General features: G+C 33.3%; 2 protein-coding genes across 10 annotated transcripts in view; one reads left to right on the top strand and one right to left on the bottom strand.

The window, feature by feature from the left end:
• LOC107005049 (pre-mRNA-processing protein 40A-like) overlaps window positions 1–4,572 on the top strand; it is a 21,301-nt gene extending 16,729 nt beyond the window's left edge. For 6 of the 9 annotated variants that reach the window (XM_015203518.2, XM_015203519.2, XM_015203517.2 and 3 more), the window contains 7 exons: window positions 741–788; window positions 870–962; window positions 2,102–2,209; window positions 2,303–2,355; window positions 2,849–2,951; window positions 3,651–4,148; window positions 4,244–4,572. In XM_015203518.2, coding sequence (XP_015059004.1) covers window positions 741–788; window positions 870–962; window positions 2,102–2,209; window positions 2,303–2,355; window positions 2,849–2,951; window positions 3,651–4,148; window positions 4,244–4,387 — 1,047 coding nt within the window. In that variant the 3' untranslated portion in view covers window positions 4,388–4,572. Of the gene's footprint in view, window positions 1–740; window positions 789–869; window positions 963–2,101; window positions 2,210–2,302; window positions 2,356–2,848; window positions 2,952–3,322; window positions 3,430–3,650; window positions 4,149–4,243 lie in introns of those variants that run through there. The other 3 variants (XR_003575279.1, XM_015203521.2, XM_015203524.2) reach the window with 3 other exon arrangements.
• A 1,533-nt stretch (window positions 4,573–6,105) lies between these two features.
• Window positions 6,106–9,943, bottom strand: LOC107003426 (zinc finger SWIM domain-containing protein 7). The gene is made up of 6 exons (XM_015201751.2): window positions 9,756–9,943; window positions 9,653–9,674; window positions 9,467–9,572; window positions 9,286–9,393; window positions 9,083–9,192; window positions 6,106–6,510 (listed from the first exon to the last, which is right to left on the bottom strand). The coding sequence occupies exons 1-5, from the start codon at window positions 9,814–9,816 to the stop codon at window positions 9,091–9,093; spliced, it is 399 nt and encodes a 132-aa protein (XP_015057237.1). The 5' UTR covers window positions 9,817–9,943; the 3' UTR covers window positions 6,106–6,510; window positions 9,083–9,090.
• Between the last annotated feature and the right edge of the window lie 4,976 nt (window positions 9,944–14,919).

Genomic DNA, 14,919 nt, shown 5'->3' with positions numbered 1-14,919 from the left:
CCCCCCCCCAGGTATTTGAAATGGAATGCAAGTAAGGCTTATAAAACCCAGCCTCGGAAAAAGTGCCCAAAAGCATCTCTGCTTCTCTAAAGTAAAGTATAAAGTTGCATCTCCCTCATTATGACTTTTTTGGCTGTAATCGACACTTGCGACTGGCTAAACGATATATCGTTTCATCCTCTGCCCCTCCCAAAAAGAATTGAAGTTGAACGTTCAAATGTTATTAGCATTTATCTCTTTGCTTGATGAAAGAGGTAGTTTATGCTAGTATCCTAGCATAGTAATGATCCTGTTCATACTCTCTCTCAGTGATTGAATTTGGTAATGTTTTCTTGAGTTGCGCTCTTGTGGTGGGATGCATCCTTTTTTTCCCCTTTTAAGATAAAAAGGCCACCATCTATTTTTTGAAATTTGTGTGCATAAATGACTTGTTAACAGAGTCTTCAATTTTTTTTACTATTATCCAACAAGTGGTGCTTGATTCTTTTAAGTTTGTGGGCATAAATGACTCTTGTTAACAGAGAGAGCCTCCAAATTTTTTTTACTAATATCCAAAGAGTGGTGCTTGATTTTCCTTCAGTTTAACTGATCGATGCAATCATGTTTATCTGTCAATTGCATTTGGGATATTGTAGATGACTCACTTTGAACAAATGGAGAAATGTTGGTGTTCATTTTTGTATCATACTTTTGTTACTGATACATCATTCTGAATTTGTGTTACTTGTATGTTGCTTCAGTATCTTGATGACAAGTCACGAATTAGAGATGCAGTTAGGATGACCGAGGTAATCATCACTCTTCATTTTTAACCTCTGTTGTGCTTCGGCTAGTATCTAATGTTTTTGCTGAGCGGTCTCTGTTTTCAGATTGGACTGACATCAACCTGGACGCTTGACGATTTTAAGGATGCAATAGCAAAGTATATTAGCTCTCCACCAATATCAGATACAAACTTAAAGGTCTAATTATGGCTAAGCACTGTATACTGTTTCACATCGACCGTTGTTAGAATTGAATGTTATGTGAAATTAAAGAACACCATTCACTAAATGGATTTCTATATACTTGTCCTCTTTTTTTTTGTCGTGGGGATAGGTGCTTGTAAGTTGAGCGGACTGAGTGCTAGCATAAGTAAAACTTCCACATCATATTTCATTGGAAGTTGGTTAGTTTGTGAAAGCTAAATTGGGAACTCCTAGGTAGTCATCTGTGGTTAGTGGCATTTTCCTTTAGTATAAACCACATAACCCATACCATATAAAATTTTGGATCTGCTTGTAATGGAGTTTATAGAAGACTTGCATGTCAGTTAGCAAGTAAACCTGAAACCTTCAGACAAAAAGACAAGGAGGACCACATTGATTTAGCTTTTGCTTCCAGTTCTTCAGTTTTTGTACTATTTCCCCTAGTTAGTTTTTACACCTACAGCACATATCTTAAGTTGCTTAATACAAAGCAATTTGCTTGGTAGTTTTCTGTTTTTATGGTTAATCATATTCTATTTTTGTGATGAAGATATTCTCTCATTCTTCAAATATCATTTGGGTTTTGGAGGTTATTTATGTTCATGGTGTGTAATTTATGTACGTGGGAAATGTGAATATCGTTTGGCTTTTACCCTACAAAAGTGGTTAAACAGCATAACTGGATGATGTCAAAATCATTTTCTAATTTTGTAATGAGGATATTCTCTCATTCTTCAAATATCATTGCTTTTGGAGGCCATGTATGTTCATGATGTATAGTCTATGTTACGTGGGAAATGTCAATTGCAAGGGGTATGTTGAAGAATTTGTGCTTCAACAGTAGGTTGGGTTTTTTTACTATACTTTCATTATCTCAAAACTTTTGTAAGGCATTTCATATTACGTGAGGAGTTTCTCCAAAAATATGGTAATAGTACTTTACATTATATCTCCCTTGCCTTCCAAACGGAGGAATAAGAGTATATACATGTATTATGCTGAATTGTCTACCATGCTTTTCTAAACATGGATTATACTGAATCTTCTACCATGCTTCCTTATTAACTTTATATTTTACACTTTTGAGCTTTCTGGGTCATTGAGTACTGAATGTGCATATTTCATTTTTGTAGCTTGTCTTTGAAGAGTTACTGGAAAGGGCCAGGGAGAGAGAAGAAAAAGAAGCTAAAAAGCGTAAACGTCTAGCAGATGAGTTCTATGAACTTCTTCATGCATCAAAGGTATATTAAACAGTTAACAATCTCACATTGCAATGGATGGGATCCCATGATGTTTGCCTTTAAATCATAATCTATTTTTTGTTGTGGTTGCAGGAAATTACTGCATCGTCGAAATGGGAGGACTGCAAGTCCCTCTTTGGAGATAGGCAAGGACCTACTTTCGCTTTTATTGATCTAGAATTAGTAATCATGGCTGCAAAAGTCACATCTTTGGAGATTGATAATTGATATTATATTCAAGGACTAATATCTCCTTCAATATTCTAAACTGAGTAATTCACACAATCTAGAAAGTACCTTAGCATAATAGACGTGATGAATAATTTGGTGCTTTATATTCCTCATCGTTTAAGTAGGTCATGTCTATTATAGTAAAACATGAATTACCATTTCACTAAGTCACTTTTAATGCTACTCTATCACTCAAGAAATGGGTTGATATCAATTATTAGATGTTCCAACACTTGAGTGTTCAAAGCTCTAGCAGTTGCTAGTTTTTTTATTTTTTATTTCTGATACTTGTGATTGTTTCAAGCTTCTAATGAAATGCTCTTGCTATATACTTTTTTATTCATAATCTCACAATTCTCATTATGTAGTAACATTGAATGTGGATTCCTTTGCTGTTATTATTTACAGGATAACGGGTGACGAGAGCTTGCTGCTAGAAATATTTGACAAATTTGTTAATGAGCTAAAAGAAAAGGCAAAAGAGAAGGACCGGAAGCGTCAAGAGGATAAGGTACTTGAATTACTATAAACCCTAATTTCTCCTGCTAATTTCGGGTGGGTGTAGTAGATGTGGTGTGGGTGTGATTGTGGTTGATATGGTTTGTGATTGGAGTTGTGGTGCGGTTGTGATTGTGGTTGATATTCTAGCTACTTCATGTGAATTCCCTGCTGAACAAACATGCCAAACCATGTAATTACAACCAAATCCAATTACAAGTTGGCCCTCCAAACACGCACCAAGAGTTCTCTCTCTCTCTTCACAACCTATATGAAATTTTCAAGTTTCTTTGTTGTATTGAGTGTGAGACAATTGATTTACAAGTTCAATATTTTCAAAGATGTTTGGGCTTGCTATAGTTATTAAAATGATAATTAATACAGCTGCTGGTGTGAGGCAATAATGTTTCGTAAGATTTTGGGCTTGCTGTAGTTACTAAATGGAAGATTGATATAGCTGATGGTGTGAGGCAATAATGGTAAATCCGAGGTATCAACAATGAATAAATTTTTTAGTATCCGAATTACATTAATGTGATGGTAAAGACCTTTGAGTTTGGCACTATCTTTCACACGATCCTTTCTTGAATCTAGTGAAGGTTCCATATTCCCATCATTCCCAATAGAAAGCCACTGTTCATCACGGATAGCTAAAAAACTCTGTATTCAGTTGAAGTTCACTGGCTCTGACATGTCAAGTTTTAATCTGCAGGCAAGAAAAGAGAAGGAAAGGAAAGATAGAGAAAAGAAGAAGGAAAAACATAGAAGGGATAAACACAGAGGGGATAAGAGCAGGAAAGAGAGAGAAAGAAGCAAGAGAGATAGTTCAGACAGTGACAAGGAAATCAAAAGGTCAGGAAGTGACAGAGATAAGAGAGACAGTGACAAGGAGATCAAAAGGTCAGGAAGTGACAGAGATAAGAAGATCAAAAGGTCAGACAGTGACAAGGAGATCAAAAGGTCAGACAGTGACAAAGAGATCAAAAGGCCAGGAAGTGAAAGAGATAAGAGAGACAGTGACAAGGAGATCAAAAGGCCAGGAAGTGAAAGAGATAAGAAAGACAGTGACAAGGAGATCAAAAGATCAGGAAGTGACAGAGATAGGAAACATCGCAAGCGGCATAGATATTCCTCTGATGACGATGACAGCGAGAAAGATCATTCAAGAAGTTCTTACAGACGTGGCAGTGATTATAAGAAAGTGAAACAGGTCTGATATCATCATTGAAAATATCTGAAGATTAGACACATTGTTCGTTTTTGCAACTTTGAATCTTTCTTATGTATTGAGCTTTGATGTAATAGATGGACCAACACAGACGGAGTTTGGAAGCTGATTCAGAGGGCAAGCGTAAAAAAAGAAAACGAGATCATCGGAGTGATTCTCATAGGGAAAGTGACGATGAGGATCACAAAGACTGGGAATCTGGCGATGATGTAGAAGTTTAGTAGCTTTTTGTCTTATTTTTCAAAATGATTTCTCAAATGCGCTTTTCATTGTGTACATAATATAATGTAACATGGTTTACTATCACCTTCCCCCAACCCCCCTAAAGAAAATAAACAGAAATCATAGTACTTGATGATAATGTTGTTTGGCATTTAGTTGTAGCAAAGTCAATTCTGTCTTCTCATCCTTTGGGTAGCATTATTTTTGTGGGGGATATAATTAGGAAGGTACTGATTTACTTATCGACTGAACTATTATTTGACTAGTTAGAAAATTCTATGCGGTGAAGCAACATAAGTTAGTTATAGGGGTGGTAATTGTGCGGGTTGGGTCAATTTTGGTAGTGTTCTTTAGGTCTTTGGCACTTCACAGATGTCTTATTATGTAGTGTGATTGATATTGGTGAGATGAAACCATTATTTAGGAAAGGAGCCAGGGTACTAGAATAATTTCTGAAATGCATCTGATGTCAACTTATAATAGACATGATGTTTACATCATGCTCCCTTTTATAGTTGATCACTTTGAACCTAGTAAATGTATGCTCTGGGTGCTTTGAGTTTTTGATTAATAAATGCTGGAGTCCTTATGGAAGCATGTTATTATCTGAGTATAAACAAAAGGATAGATACTCTTTAGAATCAAGCTAAATTTGTATCAGGTTCACTTCACTTACAAGAGCACCCATCTCAGTTCCAATATGACTATTATTTGAGTAACACTACTTGATCTTGATATGATTGTTCTTATGTTCAAAGTGCCATTCTATTTGAACCATCATTATGTCTGCAGAAATTGATTTGTATCTCTAATGATATAGTAGTAGCAAAGAGAGCTTATTTTTGCATTCTCAGGAAAGTGAAGTTACAATACTGATTCAGGGCTGAGCTGCATTATTTTTTGCCATGCATCCTCCTCCCTCAATGTTTTGTTTTGCTACATGTAGAAATTCAAACAAGTTTTGGTATCAACATGTTTACTTCCTATTGACCTACTGTGCATTTAAACAATGTAATCGCTGAAACTTACGAATTGCATCCGCTACTTTTCTTTGAAAGCAATACAAAGTGATTCCTCATCTGATAATATCTATGTATAACAAGAATAATTTTCTGGAATATTGACATATTTATATGTTAGTCCTCTTAAAACAAAGCAGTAATTCCCAAGCCCAAATCTTCATCGTTGAGAACTATAAAAGCATATGATGGTTGCTTTTCTTTTAGAACAAGATGTTTCTTCAACCTGCAATAAAGCTGATGGTTTCAACTCCACATTATGACATCTGTTAACTATACAAGCGAAATCCAATCCACGAAATAATTGATCTATGGACAAAATGTTGTTGTGTTTAAGGTCATAATGCCAGAGGAATCATGACTGCTAGGCAATATTCAAATATTTGCAGTAGGGTCTGCTGCCGTCATAAAAAATAATTAGTATATCTTAATTGATCTTTTTTCTTTTTGGTGATAATGTCTGAATAGATTACTTGATTCACCAAATAGATCTTTCACTTCCTTATTAGCTATCTGCTTAAATTTATATCCTCTCTTCAAATAATCACTACCTGTCTCTGCGTAGAACTGGCCATGCAGTAAACAGATTTTGCTTAATCCTACTTCAACTCCGTTTCTGGTTCATTGGCTTCTTCTCTAAGGCTATGTCATCTTAAGAGAGAGAATGAATAACAGTATCATCTTAAGCAGTCAAGAGGTGAAGTGATGGACTCAATTTCCGTCCAGGACTAATATTTTCCAACAAACAAGAATGTGTAAGGTATTTGACAGTTGCTTCATTCTGAGGCCAAAAACGAAACTTCAATTTAAATCTCTACATCTGAAATGGTAGGAAGTAATTAAGAGGCATAAGTAGGTCATTGATCAACACCAACAACATACACAGTGAAATCCCACAAAGTAGGTCACTCACTGATCATGGTTATCATTTGTACACTTGTAACCGAGAATCTGGCCTAGGGGTCAATGAATTAGAGACCAGGATTCAAATCTGAAACCCAAACAGATACAAAAAGACGTGATTCTTCCCATTTGACTAAGCATGAGAGGGCAGAGTTACCCAGTTTGTAGGTATCCGGTGGACTAGTCAAGGCGCATGCAAGCTGGCACAAATAAGAAAAAAAGAAGAGATTATCATTAACAAACTTTGCAATCTGATCTTTCTCTAAAAACAAATAGCAACCTCATAAGAACGTATTATTCCGAAAAATAGCCCAAGGAAAAAAAAAACAGGGACATCCATCTGCAATGGTTTTAGCATCAAAACTAATATGCAAACTTAAAATTAAGGGAACATGAACATAAAATTAAAAATATTACAGAAGTTATACAAGCCAAAAATTTAAAAAGACAGTAAGTCCGTAACACCTTCATACAGCTGAACATCCACATGATTTGGCCTTTGTTTAACAATTGATCATTTCACATGGACCATAGAAAACCTATTTGTTCTAGAATGGTCATTTCAGTTAGGAAAATGCCAGTTAAGATGGAATAGTAATTTGATGGCAATGGGTTTATTTTATAAATGGAAAAGGCTCAAATATGCCATTGAACTTTCAGAAAAGACTCATTTATGCCATCAGTTAAAAGTTTGGCTCATTTATGTCATTACCGTTAAAGAAAAGGCTCATTTGGCCAATTATAATTCGGTCACGTCACCAATTTTTTTGATATAAAAAAATCAAAAAAAAGATTAATTTGATTTTTATTCAGAACTTTGATTTTTTTATTAAAAAAATTGATGACATGGCCAATTATAATTTGGCCACGTCATCAATTTATTTAATTAAAAAATCAAAAAGAAATTTAATTCAACTCTTTTTCAGAATTATGATTTTTTTAATTAAAAAAATTGATAACGTTGCCAAATTACAATTGGCCACGTGTCAAAAATGGTTTTGCATTGTTAAAAAATAACGGCATGAATGAGCCTTTTCTTGAACGGTAATGGCATAGATGAGCCAAACTTTTAACTTATGGCATAAATGAGCTTTTTCTGAAAGTTCGATGGCATACTTGAGCCATTTCCCTTTTATAAAACTTGAATTACAAATAAAAAGGTAAAATACTTGGGATGGCAAAACAAGCCACCTCAAATTTAAGAGTGTTGCAGAAACCACAAACTATAAGATTGTAGGGAAAATTCCCATGTACTCGTGGCATTCGAATAAAATCAAAGAAAGAGGTCATCAAGAAAATTCTTTGAGAAGTTACCCAAGAAGTACCCGGAATCATAGCCTATCCGGGCTGATTACTTCATCATGGTACCGGATCAGCCGGAGGGTTTCTAGCAGATAAAAGGCGAAGCATGGAAGAGGAAAGGACTTGTGGCCCAAAGACGCGGTAAAAGGATGTTCAGTGGGTTTACAGCCGGCAACAGTATCTCCAAATGGATCACTTTTACATTATTGACCATGGATATACACTCGAAAATGCTTAACACCTTTATTTCCAGAACTAACAGCTTAAGTTATAACCAGAATCGAAGCTGAAGCACACTACGTGATTTCTTCCCATTTGACTAAGCTTTAGAGGACCCAGTACATATGCAGTTTGGAGGTTGTAGGTACTAGTCAAGGTGCACGCAAGTTGCACAAATCGGAAAAGAAAGAAGAGATCATCATTAACAAACTTTGCAATCTGATCTTTCTCTAAAAACGAAAAGCAACCTCATAAAAATGTGTTATTGCAAAAAAATAGCCCAAAAGAAAAAACACCGACATCCATCTGCAATAATTTTAGCACCAAACTAATATGCCAACAACTGTGGTTTAAATTAAGGGAACATGAGCATAAAATTATAGTCATCAGAGAATTTATACAAGCCAAAAGCTTAAAAAGGACTGCAACACCTTCATACAGCTGAACATCCACATAGTTTGGCCTTTGATTAAGAATTCATCATTTCAATACATATGGACGATAGAAAACCTATTTGTTCTAGAATGATCATTTCAGTTAGGAGAATGCCAGTTAAGATGGAATAGTAATTTGGTGGCAAAGTTTTTTCTTTTAATATATATAAAACTTGAATTGCAAATAAGAAGGTAAAATACTAGGGATGGCAAAACAAGCCACCTTAAATTTAAAAGTGTTGCACAAATCAAAAACTACAAGATTGTATTGGAGAATATTCTCATGTACACCTGGACTCTTAGGATGGGGCACCCCTGGCATTGGAATAAAACCAAAGAAAGAGGTCATCAAGAAAAGCTTCCTTCAAAAGTTTACCCTAGAAGTACTTGGGATCATTGTGTATCCAGATTGATTACTTCCATCATGGTACCAGATCAGCCGGAGGTTTCTAGCAGATAAAAGGCAAAGCATTGACTAGGAAAGAAACGACTCATGGCCCAAAGACGCGTTAAAAGGATGATCAGTGGGTTGCAACAGTATCTCCAACTGGAGCACTTTTACATTATTGACCATGGATATACACTCGAAAATGCTTATACTAACACCTTTCTTTCCAGAACTAACTGCTTAAGTTATAACCGGAATCGAAGCTGAAGCAGCACTACTTGGATTTCACTATTCCATTCATTGTACAACTGTTCTCTCTAATCTTATTTAACAACATATCGATTTGCATAATCTCGAAATAACAAGTTAGATCAAAGCGTATGTCCTTGACCTCGTGACATAAAATTGTAAACGGATTTCGAGTATTACCTGGAGATTCAAAGGTGTGAGAGCATGAGAGCAAGGTCGTGGTCAGACATTTTAACATCAATACATGTTCCCAAGGAAGAAGCAAGTCTAGCAGCTAATTGATGCTTACACTGGGGGGGAAAACAACAGATAGAAGAGAATGTTACAATTAATTTATTGATATTGGATAAAACGAGTGGGAAGGAAGGGTAAATCTCACACACACAAAGTTGTTCCCCTCTGTTTACAATGTCATAGAAGAAGGAATAACAAGCACAATAATGTTGTGGAAAGCATAAATATTCCTCCTTCCTCTTTGACTCACTTACAACCTGCACAACCATAAAAATGAATAGAGATTAATCACCACACATCACCATAAAAAACCCAACCCAATGGGTGTACCTGAAAGATGGAACGGCCACTGGGGTGACCTAACATCCTTTTTACACCTCTTTGATCAACTATTGTCATTGCTCGCTCCAAATTTTTGCCAAACAAGAAATGCAATCTAGAGAAGAGAAAAATGAATTACAGTAAAAGCAAGAGCAGAAATTGGAAAATGGAAAATGGAAAGAAAAGAGAACTGACGTTGAGAGTTGTTCATCGCTGACTGAAACAAATTAACAAAATGAAGTTAAGAGTCAGTCATATATAAACCTAAAATAGAGTTACAGTTGAAGAAGAATAAGACCTGAATGAGTTGATTCAATATCATTCCACACTTTCTCCGCAACCAAAGCACTAGTGCTCATTCTCAAAATCCAAAACAGAAAACGGGTGCTTCGCTCAATCACCTATATCAATTATCATACCATATAGAAATCCTTAAAACAGTAATTTTTTTTGGTATAATTATGATATTTGGTATTGTTTAATTGTATGTTTGGTAGGAATTTGACTCTATCTAGGTATTTAGAGCTGTTAATACTCATACAAGTTTTTACATTTACAAGACGGATTAGCTCATTTTTTGTGTGGGTCAAAAAACGGTCAGCCCAATTTATAATTATGTGGCTATAAACTTGTCGGATCAGTCCACTTTTTTAAAAATTACATATTTTTTATAATTATTAAATTAAATTATAATTTAAAAATATTATCATAAATATCGACAAAACAATATTACATGATGTTAATGTTACTACTTGTAAATCAAATCCACAAATAAAATTATTTCTATAATATTTATTAAGTTCTTTTAAAATTAAAAGTATAAATATTTAAATAGAAATATTAACCTAATTGTTTTGAGTTTGGACTCTCTTTAATTTTAAATTTTAATATTATATTATATTTTTTTAATTAATTTGATTGGCCTATGGGCCGGCCCTACCGATATTTCTTAAGCCCCTCAAATCAATAGACTTACTCAGGCCGGGCTAAAAAGCCCTTTCTTAAATGTGCTTCAAAAATCTTAGTCCACCCCTATGAAATCCCGAGTTAGGTCAAGCCGGTCCAACGGGCCTAGCCCATATTGACAGCTCTATAGGTACTAGTAATATATAGGTATATAATATCATGGATAAGTCTATGTAAAGATAAAAATATTAATCAAATCATTTTAATTATTTTGTTTATTTTCTTGATTTTATGATTTATATTGTATAAGTAAATTTATTTAAATAAATTAGCTTACAAATTATTTAGAGAGAGTTGTTTGTAAATAAATTCAGTACAAATTTGAAATGTGAGTTGTTTATTTGTTAAGACGACAATTATTTATCCTCAAATAATTTATGTGAAAAAATATCAAACATGATAATAAAATCGTTCTTCTCATAGTTTGTTAGAAAGACCATAAAAATAATATTGTCCGGTAATTATTTATTTTGACCAAATTACATAATAATTCAAGGATATAATTGGAAAGAAGTTTTTTTCTTTATAGAGTTTTAATCCAAACACAAGATGAGGTGAAAAACAATGAACCAAACACTTCATAAAAATAAACTCCGCACTACTAATCCTTACACTACTAATATCTGTGTTACTAATCCCTGCGTTGTTAGTTTTTGTACCAAAAGACCCCTGATTGTTTACATCATTCTTCAAAAGCTATAGTAAGATCCAAATACATTTCATCGATTCAAGCATCATTCACATTGGCCTCTTCTAGCAAGTATGACAACCTGCAATTACATCATAGGTATAAGTAGGAGTACTGTCACAATTCAAAGTATATTCTAGGTGTAAGTTAACGTGGCGTATAAAATCTGAAAGGCCCTACACAAGTCACTGAGCATACATCATACAAGATAATATATACCACGTTAAAAGCCTGAACTCTCTAACATGAATAGTAAATTACTATAATACCCAACTTAAAACACTCAATTTATTATATATTTTATATTAAATATTATATTTATATACACTATGTTATATTAAAAGCAGAAACTTTTTCACATTGATGGGTAGTGATTTTTCTCAAAGGTTGTGACTTTTTTTTTTGAGAGTTATGACTTTTTTGATGAGTTATGACATTTTTGAAAAGTCATGATTTTTCTGAAGGTTTGTGACTTATCTGAAAAGGCAGAATAAACATTTTTCCATACTAACCTTTGTTTTCTAACAATAGAGGGGTTTCTCAAACTTTTAAACTACAAATTTTGTTAGTTTCCTATTCTTCGACTTATAACAAGGAAGATTGTGAGAGTTGTTCGATTATGCAATTACAATATTTTTTTGTGGGTAATTTAGATAGATAAAAAAAACATTGATGCAACAAAGAAAATGAAATAACTCCACTTCAAACGAGAACAATATCATGATAATTAATATGCACTCATTTTCATAGCCATATAATATAATTTTGCAAAACTCTTACTTGACAGGAAGTTTAATGATTTTCAATGCACAAACTACAACTTCGTGTTCAGAATCTGAAAAGTCTTAAACTAATGGAGAAAAACTATTTAATCAAAAACTTGTTTGACGAATTCAAACGATATTGAATAAGTATTCTTTCCTTTTCAATTTATTTGTTGTACTTTTAATTACAATATATATTTTTTTGGATAAAATAGATAGATCAATAAAAATTTATGCGACAAGGAGAATGAAATAACTCAACTTCAAATGAGAAGAGTATCGTGATAATTAATATGCACTCATTTTCATAGTCATAAAGTATACTTTTGCAGAAACTCTTACTTTACAAAAAGTTTAATGATCTTCGATTGCACAAACAACAACTTCGTGTTCAGACTCTGAAAAATCTCAAACTAATGGATAAAATGTATTTGATCAAAAACTTATTTGAAGAATCCAAACTACATTTAATAAGTACTCTTTTGTTTTCAGTTTATTTATTGTACTTTTATTTTTATTTAGTTTAGTATATAATGTTCTTATTCTTGGGGGTGAGGACGCATCTTTAAGACCACAAAGTTAAAAGACATTTCTAAATATCCTACATATAATCCTTAAATTTAAAGTCTTCTTTATTTTTTTAAAAAGATTCATATCAAATCAAAATTAGACCAATCTATATCTATCTTTTATTTTATCTATACTACCTTAAAAAAAAATAAACTTATAACTTAAACGTTGAATTCTTATAATACCCCCAGCTTAAAACACCAAATGAAGTATATCTTGACTATCTTATATTGTATTATATTTATTTATGTGTATTATATTATATTAAATTAAAGGCAGACAATTTTTCACATTGACGGTTTATGACATTTTCGAAGAGTTATAACTTTTCTGATGAGTTGTGACCTTTTTGAAGGGTTGTGGCTTTTCTATAGGGTTGAACTTTTTCAAAGAGTTGTGACTGTTTAGAAGGGTTGCAACTTCGAAGAGTTGTGACTTCTTCCAAGGGTTGCAGCTTTTTCGAAGTTGCAACTCCGAAGAGTTGTGACTTCTTCGAAGGCTTGCGACTTTTCCGAAGAGTTATAACTTATCCGATGAGTTTTGATCTTTCTGAAGGGTTGTGACTTCTGTTTGATAAGGCACCACAAGTTGTTTTTCGTGCACTGCCCTTTGCTGGCTGTAAAAAGAGGAGCTTCATCAAATTTTTGAACTACATTTTAAAAATATATAATTATTATTATCTTCTTCTTAAAACACTCAATTTAATATATCTTCTATATTTCTATGATCAGAAACAATATGCACATACTAATACTACACATTTTAACTATAAATAGAGGGGCTATCTCACAATTTTTAACTACTGTTTTTTATGTTTCCTATTCTTCTCTTCTTAAAGCCTCAAAGTATTATTTATAAACATTAACAATCTCAAAGTTCAGTAAAATTAGAACACTAATATGAATATTAATTAATTTAATTCTAGCTAAAACATCCAATTAGTATTTCTCTAATATTTGAAATCAATATTTATTTATATTATATTAAAAGTAAAAACACATACAAAACAATAATAACAAAGTATGCACTATGGAGAAGGGAGTAGAAAATTTATTTAAGAGGTGTAACAAAGAGATAAAGCGTGACTAATTTTTTATGTAGCAATAATCATATTATTTTTTAAGAATACTGTGTTACATGATTTGATTTTCACATGCAACGCATGCACGTCAAAACTAGTAGAAATAAAGATTCCAAAAAAATATCGTATATCATAAAAGAGTTTGACAAAGCGAAAGTTTAACATAATCTCAACAAGCTATCTAATACATCAAAAGCAGTGGTTGGGATGTAACCCATATACCACATACATCATTCGGAAACTGGATTGAAATAAATCAAGGAAATGAATCTAGGTCACTTAGCTTTAACCGATAATAAGACCATAAGAGCTATGCTATGGAATTCGATATATTCCTCATACTGAAAGAAGGGGATTTTACTTTCTAAGGTAGAATTCGTACACATCACCTTTTGCTAAAGTTGATCTACTAGCTAGGTCATTTAAGACAATCCTAAGGGGCATGCTGTTTGTGACTAGAGAATGCTATTATAGACTACCCTATTTAAGTCTCCACCTCAAAGCCTTCTCGGTGCTAAGTCAAAATTCCAACGGAATAGATAAAAGTCAAATATCATTATTACATAGAAAAAGCAATGGTCAATACAAATCCACATCTTAAAATCAACACATAGAATAACTCCTTAAAACACAACTCAAACATAGATGAGAAAACCTTTCATTAATGTGAATCCATATGTGAAAGAAGTATCTTTTACAATCATAATCGCATTCACATGTGAGTTTACATTGATACTTTCATCTAAAAGCACCTCATTATCATAAACATCAGTTTCATACGACATGCATAACCTTTCAAAAATTCATAGTTCAAAGGTTCATAAATTTTCATAGGTTCATAGTTGAAAGTCATGAATCATGCATGGATTCACATTATTTCAACTAAGTATCATATAATTACATTATATCATGCAATAGAAGTTTGAAATAACAATTGAATTATAATTTGATGAAACTATGAAAAATTAAGAAGAGCCCTTTTTTGATCAAATGAAATAGAATTGAGGAATTGATAAGCTTGGTATCCATGGAGGAATAACTTCATGGGTGAATACCCACATACCTCACTACTCAAAGCCCAAGATGAATGGTGAAATAAAGATCATGGAGTGAACCCTAGCCTATTCTTCTTTCTTAGCTTGAGAAGAGGGTATAAAATTTGGTTGAGTTTTAGGGAAATAGGAGAATGAGTTTAAAGTAAGTAGATTTAGGACCTAAAGTATTTATATAGGGCTTCGGATGGAGGCTAAAACAGCATAACATAGGCCTAAAAAAATATAAAAAAGAACCCAAAAGCCCCTATGAAAACCTATCAACACTGGTCTAGGTTCGGTCAACAGTCTGTACTAGTCAACCATGGACAAGTACTAAGGCCTTAAAATTTATCCAACTC

This window comes from Solanum pennellii, chromosome 11 (genome assembly GCF_001406875.1).
Source record: "Solanum pennellii chromosome 11, SPENNV200".
NCBI lineage: Eukaryota > Viridiplantae > Streptophyta > Magnoliopsida > Solanales > Solanaceae > Solanum > Solanum pennellii.
This window is presented reverse-complemented; position numbering and strand designations above follow the sequence as displayed.